Source organism: Mus pahari, chromosome 13 (genome assembly GCF_900095145.1).
Source record: "Mus pahari chromosome 13, PAHARI_EIJ_v1.1, whole genome shotgun sequence".
Taxonomy (NCBI): Eukaryota; Metazoa; Chordata; class Mammalia; order Rodentia; family Muridae; genus Mus; species Mus pahari.
Window position 1 is genome coordinate 28,142,235 of NC_034602.1, and position 13,534 is coordinate 28,155,768.

Consider the following 13,534-nt stretch of genomic DNA (forward strand, 5'->3'; position numbering starts at 1 on the left):
CCTCCTCCTCCCTCCTCCTCCTCCTCCTCCTCCTCCTCCTTCTTCTTCTTTAAAGATTTATTTATTATATGTAAGTACACTGTAGTTGTCTTCAGTCACCTCAGAAGAGGGCGTCAGATCTCATTATAGATAGTTGTGAGTCACTATGTGGTTGCTGGGATTTGAACTCAGGGCCTTCAAAAGAGCAGTCAGTGCTCGTAACTGCTAAGCCACCTCTCCAGCCCGGATTTTATTTTCTTAATATTGTCTTTTGAAGTACAAAAACATTGAACAAGTTGAGTTCACAAATTTTTCTTTTTATTTATCATATTTGGTACCATACCTAATAAATCATTACTTCTTCTATTTTATTTTTTTTTAATGTTTGTTAATTTGTAGATAGTGTAGGTTGGGGTAAGGATTTATTAATATGTACTTCAACACCATTTTTTAAAAAGTACTCTTATTTTCCTACTGAAAGACCATGACATTTTTGTCTAGAACCAGTAGATGGAGGGAGGGTTTATTTCTCAAATTTCAAGTCTCTTCAGTCCATTGGCCTACTTGTCTGAGTTGGGGTCAAATTCACAGTGAATTAATTATCTTGCTTTTTAAAAAAGTTTTAAAATCTGGAAATACAAACCTTTAACTCTTTTCCTTTAAGCTGCTTTTGTGCCATCCTGACAGGTCTTCTGCATTTCAGCTTATTGGTTTCTAAGAAAGAGCCAAGTTGCTTGCTGAGTGTTTCTTTGTATCTATATACATGTGGGGAAGGTGACTTGGTGAACATACTGATTGTGTGATTTGATTGTTTGTTTGTTTGGTGTGTGTGTGTGTGTGTGTGTGTGTGTGTGTGTGTGTGTGATTCCAAGTGATTTGGCTGATTTCTAAGTTTTAGGTTTTTTAAGAAGCAGCATTATTGAGATCAAAGTTTCTTGGTTCTTGGTCTCCTATAAGATACAAGAGTCAATTTATTGCTTTAGGGATAGTGGATGACTTTATATAATTCCTTGTGGTCTTGTTTTCTGCATGTCTCTAGCAAGTTACTGGAAGCTGGGGAGATTTCGGACTTCTTGAGAACTGGGTGCACCCACCGTGGCTTGCTTCTGTAAGTCAGAGCTGGCTAGCCACATGGATGTGTAGACTACATCTGTTAATGGTGATGACCAAAGAGGAATTACTGTCTGAATTCTAGCCAAAATTTGACCTCAGAGAGGTGATCCTATTTTATCTGTGCTCTTTTATATTTGTTTCCAAGTCTCACTATAGTTAGGAGGCGGCCTGTTGTAAATTAAAAAAAAAAAATGCTAGTTATGAACAAATTATAACAAGAAACATTTACCTGAAGAACATGTAACATTCTAGAGTAGTGGATATGTGTTTTAGTGTCTTTCTTCATTGTTATGATAAAATGTTCTGGCAAAAGTAACTTCAGGGAGAAAAAGCTTATTTTATCTCCCAGCTCCATGTTCCAGTCTATCATAGCTGAGAAGTTGGAACTTGAGGGATCTGGTTGCATTAAAAATAAAGTCAGAAGATGAGAGCATTGAATGGAAGCTTGTTGCTCAGGTTTTCTCTGCTTCATACAGGCCAGGACTGAGCCAGGAGGTGGTGCTAACCACAGTGGGCAGGTCTTCTCATTTCAGTTAATGAACTCTGACTGGACAGTGGTTGTGCACTAGCTTGGGAGGCAGCATAAAGCAAATCTCTGTGGGTTCAAGGCCAGCTTGCTCTACAGAGCTAATTCCAGGAAAACCAGGTCGACATAAAGAAACCATAGCAGGCATAATCAGAGGCCCACCTGCCAGCGTTTTGTAGATATTAAAGTTGACAGTGAGAGGCACTGACGATCACAGCATGCATTGTCATTTTATCTTCTTGGTAGGATGACATTCATTCACAGAGAGGAATGTCTGTCCAAGACGCTCTAGTGTTCTGATATTTTCTAAACCAGAAGGAGAAAACTAAAGTCTTGACTTGCAGTTTCAATGCAGTGTTCTACTTGTTATTAAATAAGATGCAGACCATGTGACTTCATCTACTTAGAATAGTGTAGTTGTAAGCAGTGCAGAGAAAACGCTGCTATAAAGTTACTAAGGAATGACTGTTCATTGGATCTCTTTGTCTTGTGATTGAATTGTGGGTTGAAAAGCAAATAACCCTCTCTCCACTGTATGAAGGCAGGAGTTGATCATGGTGGCATGTACCTGTGTGAGGCTGAGGTAGGAGGATGGAGAGTTTGAGAACAGACTTGTCTTCACTTTAAGACCCTGCCTCCAAAGAGCAACATAAAAGGGAAAAAAGGAAGAGGGTGGTGGGAATAGTCTGGTGTGGAGAAGAAAAGCAAGAGGAGGTTATAGTTGGACTTTGCAAGTTTTCCAGTTGTGAGTTGGTCAAATAGGCTCGTAAGCAGTGTAGACAACTGCTTTCACATGAGATTTATCAGTAGCAGATGTATCCCTGAACTGCATGATAGGATGTATTCTGGGAAATAAGGCAAACACAGTATTTCCCCCCAAAGCTCATACCTTGCTAATGGAGCAAGGCAGTGACATTGAATAAAGACACATGTTAGAATTTATAGTGAGTAGTTTAAACAATAGACTATAGACTTTCTTTCTTTTTTTTAGCATTTAAACTAAAATATTGTTATTATTACTATTTCTTTTTTTAACTTATTTTATTAGATATTTTCTTCACTTACATTTCAGATGCTATCCTGAATGTCCCCTATACCTTCCCCCACCCTGCTCCCCTGCCCTCCCACTCCCACTTCTTGGCCCTGGCGTTCCCCTGTATGGGGCATATAAAGTTTGCAAGACCAAGGGGCATCTCTTCCCAACGATGGCTGACTAGGCCATCTTCTGCTATATATGCAGCTAGACACACAAGCTTTGGGGGTATTGATTAGTTCATATTGTTGTTTCACCTACAGGGTTGCAGACCCCTTCAGTTCCTTGGGTAATTTCTCTAGCTCCTCCATTGGGGTCTCTGTGTTCTATCCTATAGATGACTGTGGGCATCCACTTCTATATTTGCCAGACATTGGCATAGCCTTNCAGAGATAGCTATATCAGTGTCCTTTCAGCAAGATCTTGCTGGCATATGCAATAGTGTCTGCGTTTGGTGGCTGATTATGGGATGGACCCCCGGGTGGGGCAGTCTCTGGATGGTCCATCCTTTCGTCTTAACGACTATAGACTTTCTATGCTTTCTGAAATCTATAAGGCTAAGGAAAGAATAGCACCTTTAAAAAATGTTCATAAGAACTGCTTTAAACCATATTTTTAAGGTTAGAATTTCTGCCTCTTACTATGTAATTCTCTAATACAATATGATTTGAACATCTCCAAATATCTGAACTTTGAAAGGATCTTAAATCCCCCCCTCTCTCTGTTGCACATAAGTACATGCTTGTTTGTGTGTGTATGAATGCACATGTATGTGTGGGTATATGCATATGTGTGTACACATGCATTTGGAGGCCCCAAATTGACATTGGTTTTCTTTCTTGAGCACTCTCAGCTTTATGTAGAAGTGGTTTGGTGAGTTAGGAACTCAGCAGTTCCAGCTAGTCTAGCTAACAGTTTTGCACTAAGGACAGACATCCAGTTTCTGCCTCTTGAGTTCTGGGACTACAGGCTGCTGTGATTTCTGTGTACCTTTGATGTTAGTTCTGAATGTCTGAACTCCAGTCTTCAGGCTTATGTGGTAAGCACTTTATTTACTGAGTCATCTTTCTAGCCCTCAAACCTTTTTGAACACTGCTATCATAAGTGGAAAATTGCACACCAGACCTCATGTGATAAGTCACAATCAGTGCAGGTGCAGGTTGAAGATATGGCTCACTGATAGAATGCTTTCGTAGCCTGTACTTGGAAGTAAACCCATTTCTTGAGTTGCTTTCAAAGGCAACTCAACATTTTAGAAGATGGACTCAGAATAATACCAACTTTCTTTAAAGTTACTGGGACCAAGGATCACTTAACACTCATAGCAGTAGGGGCTGCAGAAATGGCTTAGCAGTTATGAGTGTTTGCTGCTCTTACAGAAGACCAGCGTTCCAATCCCAGCACCTACATCTTGCAGTTCACAAATACCCATGGCTTCAGTACACAGCACACATAAATTATAAATAGAAATAAAAATAAATCTTAAAGAACTCTTCATGGCAATTAGCCAATTAGTGCCTTTGTCTTTGCTTTCCCTTCTTATTCTAACCAGGAGAACAGTTCTTCCCTGTGTATGTTGGTGTCTAGAAGGCTCATTACGTGGACAGTAAAATAATTTTCTGGTGATGAGCATTAGCAGTTTTCATCATAACCAGAGTCACACTGATAGCAGGCTACATCTGAACAGAGGGGTTTGAGTGGAATCCTAGACATGTGGATGGGAAGGTGACTGGAGAGGATAGAAAATCAAGGAGGCTGTGAAGGTTCCATGTCAAGAACAGCTTAGTTTTAGTAATGTTTAATAGGGTTTTTAATTTCCAAATGGACAGAGGGAAAATTAAAAAAAAATGTTCATTGCTGCGGGCTGAACTCAGTCAGAGTCCTTCAACCCGGGGCAGAAATCAGGGTTCAGCTACTCAGGTGGGCAAGGAGTCGGGGAGTGACAAACAGACACGAACACAAGAGAGTGCTGGATCTGAATGTAATTTCTCAAATTGAGCAATAGACTTACATTACAGAAGAAAACAAGAAAGTTAGGTGACACATCAGCCAAGGTACATTGAAGTCATCCAATGCATGATGACTCTTTACACAAAACAGAAAAATGAGTACATAAAAACTGGCAGGAACCAGGCAGCGGCTACAACTGAGAGGAAGTCAACCCTAAGGTCAGCTTATTCTTAGAAGTCAGGTGTGAGGGCTTTTAAAAAGCCCCAGGGGCAAGGGCTTCATGCCCAAGCCATAGTTCTAATTCTAGTGTATTGTTTAACCCACTACCAGCCAGCCCTCAGTAAACACCTAATTATGCTATTCTTCTGAACTTGTGAAAGTATGCACCAAGGAGGGTCTGTACTCGCTAACCCTTCTGTGAACAACACAATACTCTAGTTTCTTCTTAAACCACAGCCCAATATTCTTCCTAAACCATTGTAAATTCCTGTATATGGGAGTGACTCAGCTGTTATTATTCTAAGTTTTTTGCGGGGGACCTCTATTTACCAGAGGAGCCCACCAACTTTCTTCTATTATGTAATGTAGTCTGCCATATATGACTATAATAAGAATTCTAAACTTACTTTGTTTACTTGCCCTGAAATTTCTAACTCTATCCAGTAAATTGTAATGCCTGATTTCTTTCACTATATCTCTTTCATTACTGGAGGCATTTCCTCTGAATGAGTAACATTCTTACGAAATTCCAAGCCCAGGGTCGGCTCAACAACTGCCTAGGGTATTGTGACACCAGTGAAGGCCAGGAAGCAATGTTCAATTTAACTTAGCTATTTGTCAAATCATTCTTTGGGGACACCTATAATAAAACAATTCTGAAGGAAAGCACCCAGAACCCTTCACTGACTATCGCAAGGACAAATCTGGACCTTATCCATTTATGGGATGCCTGAGACTCTCCAGGAGACCAGTTTCCATGAAACTGTGCCTCAGGACTGTGGGCAAGCTTTTGAACTTGCCACAGAGACTCCACTGGAGTGGGTGTGGCAGTTCATTATTCTTATACCTCGAGAATGAGTGTATATATGCCTATTGGAAAACAACCCCTCCTAGGAGCTCCTGCCAGGCCACACAATTTCCCTACTCACTCTTTCCCCTGGCCTTTCTGCCCTGACAGCAGTGACATCTGTGAGCTTCCTGAGCAGAGGGTACCTTGACAGGGAGGTTCTCCCTTTGGATCTCTGGGGTTTTCCTGTGTTGGTCCTCTGTCACATCTTAATGTTATGGCATTATTTGTAGGATATTGGCTTGCACTCTGGCTTAGACTGTACTTTTCATATGCTTTCGGGATGTGTCCACATATTGGGAGAGGTGCTTAGGGAATCTGGATTGTTCTCAAATGTGAAGTCATAATTAAATATAAATCCTTTGAAAGGTTTTTCTGAAATGTAACATATTGTAAAGTACCTTAACAATAAGATGGAATGAGTGAAGTTCATTAAGTACTAGTTGCTTTCCTTCCTCTGGGTTTACATACAGACTCACTGAAATGTCTTCAGCTTGGCAGGACTATGCAAAGCAGTTCATTTTACATTCAACACATGTATGATGCTTGCTGAGATGAATTCATCTGTTTTTTTATACATCACCATGCCTAGCAATGTAGAATTCTTGTAGAATTATTGAGCTGCCTGTATTTATGGCTGAAGCCTATAACCGTTTGGATTGCTCACAGAGGGTCGTTTTACTTTCTGCCTGACAGCTCCTGCTTTTTGCCATCCAGATATTGCTTGCTGTTTCCTCTCAGTGCTCAGGAACTGATTTCTGAATAACAGATTTTTGTTGTTTCTTTCCTTGTAGAGACCTAAAGCCAGAGAATATCCTCCTTGATGATCATGGTAAGAGAGCCTTTCATGCTTAAGTGTAGGCTTGTCGGAGGGACACTTGTACTTCTAATGTGAACATAGTTAATAACGCAGACTGGAAACAATAACTAAAAGAAACTCTTTGAGATGTGTTCTTTAAAACACACACACACACACACACACACACACACACCAATTAATGTTGCCATCACCTGTACTTACACAAAAGCAGAGATGCCATATATTAATGATGAATGTTTTGAAGTAGGTGAAAATAAACCCCAAGTGAGTATTTGCCCTCCTGTTTTTTTGTTATTGACACATATTTATTTATTTTTTATTCCTTAGCCCTCTAAATTTGGCATGCTGCCCTCTGTGCTGTCCCCTTATCATATATCACTTGTCACAGAGTGGTGGTGTAGAATGCTGTTATGGGGACTGACCATGATGTGACAGCTCCTTGTCAGCATCTTGGGTGCCTCTGACATTGGTATCTCTGGATTTGAGAATGAACCCTATTGCTAGGATGCTGGTTGTATGTACACTAAGTAGGTTAGCAATTTGAGGAGGAGCTTATGATTAGTGATTCTTAATAGCTAAAAGGATCTTTCTGAGGAGTAGGAAGCATAAACCAGAGCCAGAGTGATTCCTAGAAAGAATAGGCTAGTGTGGCTCATTACTGAAGGCAAACGTGGGACATTATCAGACTTAGCTTTTATGTTTACTTCTGCCACTGCTTTCTGCTTGTTACCTAACTTATGTACTCACCTCATGAAGAAGAAAGCTGCTTGGAATTTCATTTGTGGAATAATTAAGAAGTAACTTGACTGCTTCCAACTCTTAAGTTTGTGATTTGTGCTGGGTTATGCTGCACTAGTATCTAGAGTTGGCATTGAAGGGAAGAGAACAAATTATGTTGAAATACATTGAGTAGTTTACTAGGTGTCTTATTAGGGTAAGTCTAAATCCTATGACAGGGTTCCTTAGAAAAACATTTTCTGTAATTGGTTACTTTCATAGGACTGTAGCCAACATTTATGCCTTCCTATACACAAAACATTTGTATAGTACAGTTCTCTAAGTGAAGTAGCTTAACTGATAGTTATGAGTAAATAATAAATATGGTTCCTCTGGTTTTATCTAGTGGTTCTTTAATGATAAAGGGCTTTATCTTTAGTATAAATATAGTTTCTTGCTGTTAGTGAAACTCAGTGTGCTATATGAAATTACATTACATATGTAAAAGTTAAATATAATATTTAGATATTGCTATTTTTATACATTTTTGTGTGTTTTTATCATTGGGGAAAGAATCTCAAGCCATTTATATCATATACATGTTCTATTACTGAGCTATATCCCCAGCCTTCATCAATACTTTTTATGTGGACTTTGCCTCATAGTTATAAATTGTCACTAAAATGTTACTTTTCCCCATGATCTGTACATTGTGTGTGAACATGCACAGGACACATCCGAATTTCAGATCTTGGTCTAGCTATGGAAATCCCAGAAGGGGAAATGGTTCGAGGAAGAGTTGGTACGGTTGGTTACATGGGTAAGTGAAAGATGGCTTTGAGGGACCTTATCCTTACCTGCTAGGTGTCCCAGGGCTTAGAACCTAGAGGAGAGGCTTAGCTTTTAATTTACTTTAAGAGTATGAACTTCATTAAGCTGTAACAATAATGCTACATTAAAACATTAATTTAAAAAATTTATATTACATTTATTTATTATTATGTACATGTATCTGTACGTATGGGCACCTAAGGGAATGCATGTGAAAGTCAGGTGACAATTCAAGTGAGTCAGTTCTCTGCTTTCACAAAATTCAATTAGTCAGGCTTGAAGGCAAGCAATTTTACCCTCTGAGCCATCTTGCCAGCCCCTAAAAAAGCACTTAATAAAGCTAATTATCACTGTGATATTTTATATACAAACACAACAATCCACAGTCTTCCTGTCTGAAAACAACAATTAGCTGTAAGTTTAATTTAAAAAAAAAAAAACCAAGATTTTGGGGTATCAGGGGAAGATGGGCATGGTGATGTATGGGATTAAATGTGTGCACTACCACACACATCTAATAGACATCTCTCCCCTGCCTTTATTGTTATTTTGAAACAGTGTTTTTCTATGTAGTCCTGACTGTCCTGGAACTTACTCTGTAGACCAGGCTGGCCTACAGTATTTGTGGTTTCCATACTGCCCCACAAATACTCTTCAATTCTTTTTTCTTTCTTTTTTTTTTTTTAAAGATTTATTTATTTATTTATTATATGTAAGTACACTGTAGTTGTCTTAAGACACTCCAGAATCAGATCTTGTTACAGATGGTTGTGAGCCACCATGTGGTTGCTGGGATTTGAACTCCGGACCTTCGGAAGAGCAGTCGGGTGCTCTTACCCACTGAGCCATCTCACCAGCCCTCTTTTTTCTTTTAAAGATTTATTTATTATTATATCTAAGTACACTGTAGCTGTCAGAAGAGGGTGTTAGACCTCATTATGGATAGTTGTGAGCCACCATGTGGTTGCTGGGATTTGAACTCAGGACCTCTGGAAGAGCAGTCTGTGTTCTTAACTGCTGAGCCATCTCTCCAGTTCCTACTCTTCAATTCTTAATATCTTGCCTCCTGGTAACTTTCTTCTATCCCATCTTCTCTGTCCCTTTTACATATCCCCCATTCTACCTCCCAACCTCTGATTCCAGTCCACCCATAAAATCTCTTCTATTTCCCCCTCCCAAGGAGATCTAATGTGTCTCCCCTAGTTCTGTCCACTATATCTAACCTCTCTGGGCGTATGGATTGTACCTTAGTTATAATTTATTCAATCGTTAATATCCAAATATAACAAATTACATACATATTTATTTTTCTGGGTCTGGATTACATCACTTAGGATGATTTTTTTCTAAGTTCTGTTTCCTTGCCTGAAAACCAACCTACCTTTCTTCCTTTCTTATTTTGAGCCGAGTAATACCCCATTGTGCAAATGTACCACATGTTCTTTATTCATTCTTCTGTTGAGGTTGTTTTCAATTTCTGGATATTATGAATAGAGCAGCAATGGATATTGTTGAGCAAGTATTAGGATGAAATGTCATTTCAATATGCCCAATAGTGGAATAGCTGGATCTTGAGGTAGATTATTTCCCATCTTTCTGAGGAACCACTATACTGATGTTTGAAGGGGTGTTGGATTTTGTCAAAGGCTTTTTTTTTTTTGCATGTAATAAGAGGACTATGTGTTCTTTTGTTTTGTTTTTAACTTTCAGTTTGTTTAGATAGTAGATTATATTTAATGATTTTCATGTATTGAACCATCTCTGCAGCTTTGGTATGGAGCCTACTTGATTATGATGCATTATCTTTTTTATGTCTTCTTGGAGTCTATATTTTTGCATCTATGTCCATAAGGAAAATTGGTCTGTTATTTTTTTTCTTTGTTTGGTCTAAATGTAGTTTGTATATCAGGGTAACTGTAGTTCATAGAATGAGTTGGACAGTGTTCCTTCTGTTTCTATTTTGTGGAATAATTTCAAGAGTATTGTTGTTAGCTGTTTTTGAAAGTCTAGTAGAATTTTGCACTAAAACCATTGGGCCCTGGGTTTTGTTAGGGTGGGAAACTTTTTAATTACTGCTTATATTTCACTATGGGGTTATAGGTCCATTTAAATGGTTTATCTGATCTTGATTTAACTTTGGTAAATAGTACCTATCAAGAAAATTATCTATTTCTTTTAGATTTTCTAATTTTGTAAAGTACTTGTTTTTTTTATTTTATTTTTTTAGATATTTTCTTTATTTACATTTCAAATTTTATCCCCTTTCTTCATTTCCCCTCTGAAAACTCCCCTATCCCATCCCCTCCTCCCCGCTCACTAACCCAACCACTCCCGCTTCCCCTGTCCTGGCATTCCCCTACACTGGGGCCCTTTACAAGACCAAGGGCCTCTCCTCTCATTGATGTCCCACAAGGCCATCCTCTGCTGCATATGCAGCTGGAGCCATGGATCTCTCCTTGTGTACTGTTTGGTGGGTGGTTTAGTTCTGGGGAGCTTTGGGGTTACTGGTTGGTTCATATTGCTGTCCTTCCTATGGAGCTGCAAACCCTTCAGCTCCTTGGGTCCTTTCTCTAGATCCTCCATTGGAGACCCTGTACTCAGTCCAATGAATGGTTGTGTGCGTTCACCTCTGTATTTGTCAGGCACTGACAAAGCCTCTCAGGTCACAGCTATCTCAGGCTCCTGTCAGCAAGCTCTTGTTGGCATCTATAATCGTGTCTAGGTTTGGTAATTATATATGGGATGGATCCCTAGGTGGGACAGTCACTGGATGGCCTTTCCTTCAGTTTCTGTTTCAAACATTGTCTCTGTATCTCCTCCCATGGGTATTTTGATGCCCTTTCTAAGAAGGACCGAAGTATCCACACTGTGGTCTTTGAATTGTATCTTGGGTATTCTGAACTTCTAGGCTAATAACTACTTATCAGTGAGTGCCTATCATGTGTGTTCTTTTATGATTGGGTTACCTTACTCAGAATGATATTTTCTAGTTCCATCCATTTGCCTAAGAACTTAATGAATTCATCATTTTTACTAGCTGAGTTGTACCCCATTGTGTAAATGTACCACATTTTCTGTATTCATTCCTTTGTTGAAGGATATCTAGGTTCTTTCCAGCTTCTGGCTATTATAACTAAGACCACTATGAACATAGTGGAGCATGTGTCCTTATTACATGTTGGAGCATCTTCTGGGTATATGCCCAGGAGTGGTATAGTTAGGTCCTCATGTAATACTATGTCCAATTTTCTGAGGAACCACCACGCTGATTTCCAAAGTGGTTGTACCAGCTTGCAACCCCACCAGCAATGGAGGAGTGTTCCCCTTTTTCTACATCCTCACCAGCATCTGCTGTCACCTGAGTTTTTTATCTTCTGACTGGTGTGTGATGGAATCTCAGGGTTGTTTTGATTTGCATGTCTCTGATGACTAAGGATGTTATACATTTATTTAGGTGCTTCTCAGCCACTCCAAGCCAGAATCCTTGGTTGAGAATTCTTTTTTTTTAAGCTCTGTACCCCATTTTTTAAATAGGATTATTTCGTTCTCCGGTGTCTAATTTCTTGAGTTCTTTGTATATATTGGATATTAGCCCTCTATCAGATGTAGGGTTGGTAAAGATCTTTTCCCAATCTGTTGGTTACTGTTTTGTCCTATTGACAGTGTCCTTTACCTCACAGAAGTTTTGCAATTTTATAAGATCCCATTTTTTAATTCTTGATCTTAGAGCATAAGGCATTGATGTTCTTTTCCGGAATTTTTTCCCTGTGCCCATGTGCTGGAGGCTTTTTCCCACTTTCTTTTCTAGTTGTTTCAGTGTATCTATATGTGGAGGTCCTTGATCCATTTGGACTTGTGCTTTGTACAAGGAGATAAGAATGGATCAATTTGCATTCATCTTCATGCTAGCCACCAGTTGAACCAGCACCATTTGTTAAAAATGCTGTCTTTTTTCTACTGGATGGTTTTAGCTCCTTTGTCAAAGATCAAGTGACCGTAGGCATGTGGGTTCATTTCTGGGTCTTCAATTCTATTTCATTGATCTACCTGCCTGTCACTGTAACAATACCATGCGGTTTTCATCACTTTGTAGTACAGCTTTAGATCAGGCATGGTGATTCCCCCAGAAGTTCTTTTATTGTTGAGAATAGTTTTAACTATCCTGGGTTCTTTGTTATTCCAAATTGATTTGGAAATTGCTCTTTCTAACTCCAATGAAGAACTGATTTGGAATTTTGATGGGGATTGCATTGAATCTGTAGATTGCTTTCAGCAAGATGGCCATTTTTACTATATCAATCCTACCAATCCATGAGCATGGGAGATCTTTTCAACTTCTGAGATCTTCTTTGATTTCTTTCTTAAGAGACTTGAAGTTCTTGTCATACAGATCTTTCACTTGCTTAGTTACAACCACATCAAGATATTCTATATTATTTATGACTATTGTGAAAGGTGTTGTTTCCCCAATTTCTTTCTCAGATTCCTTATCCTTTGAGTAGAGGAAGGCCACTGATTTGTTTGAGTTAATTTTATGTCTAGCCAATTTGCTGAAGTTGTTAATCAGGTTTAGGAGTTCTCTGGTGAAATTTTTTGGGTCTCTTAAGTACACTATTATATCATATGCAAATGGTGACATTTTGACTTCTTCCTTTCCAATTTGTATCCCTTTGACCTCCTTTTGTTGTCTAATTGCTCTGGCTATGTCTTTGAGTATTATATTGAACAGGTAGGGAGAGAGTGGACAGCCTTGTCTAGTCCCTGATTTTAGTGGGATTGCTTCAAGTTTCTCTCCATTTAGTTTGATGTTGGCTACTGGTTTGCTGTGTACTGCTTTTACTATGTTTAGGTATGGGCCTTGAATTCCTGATCTTTCCAAGACTTATCATGAAAGAGTGTTGGATTTTTTTCAAATGTTTTCTCAGCATTGAATGAAATGATCATGTGATTTTTTTCCTTTGAGTTTGTTTTGTTTATATAGTGGATTANATTGATGGATTTCCATATATTAAACCATCCCTGCATCCCTGGCATGAAGACTACTTGATCATGATGGATGATCGTTTTGAAGTGTTCTTGGATTCAGTTTGCGAGAATTTCATTGAGTATTTTTGCATTGATATTCATGAGGGAAATTCATCTGAAGATCTCTTTCCTTGTTGGGTCTTTGTGTGGTTTAGGCAGCAGAGAAATTGTGGCTTCATGGAACAAATTGGGTAGTGTTCCTTCTGTTTCTATTTTGTGGAATAATTTGAATAGTATTGGTACTAGGTCTTTTTTGAAGGTCTGATAGAACTCCGCACTAAACCTATTTGGTCCTGGGCTTTTTTTGGCTGGGATACTATTAATGACTTCTTCTATTTCTTTAGGGGTTATGGGACTGTTTAGATCATTTATCTGATCCTGATTTAACTTTAGTAACTGGTATCTGTCTAGAAAATCGTTCATTTCATTTTCCAAGTTTTGTTGAGTATAGGCTTTTGTAGTAGGATCTGATAA

General features: G+C 38.9%; 1 protein-coding gene across 1 annotated transcript in view; it reads left to right on the forward strand.

Moving 5' to 3' along the window:
* Grk4 (G protein-coupled receptor kinase 4) overlaps window positions 1–13,534 on the forward strand; it is a 104,051-nt gene that overhangs the window by 68,736 nt on the left and 21,781 nt on the right. The window contains exons 10-11 of the mRNA XM_021210771.1: window positions 6,462–6,499; window positions 7,935–8,024. Of these exons, the coding sequence (XP_021066430.1) occupies window positions 6,462–6,499; window positions 7,935–8,024 (128 nt within the window). The remainder of the gene's footprint in view (window positions 1–6,461; window positions 6,500–7,934; window positions 8,025–13,534) is intronic.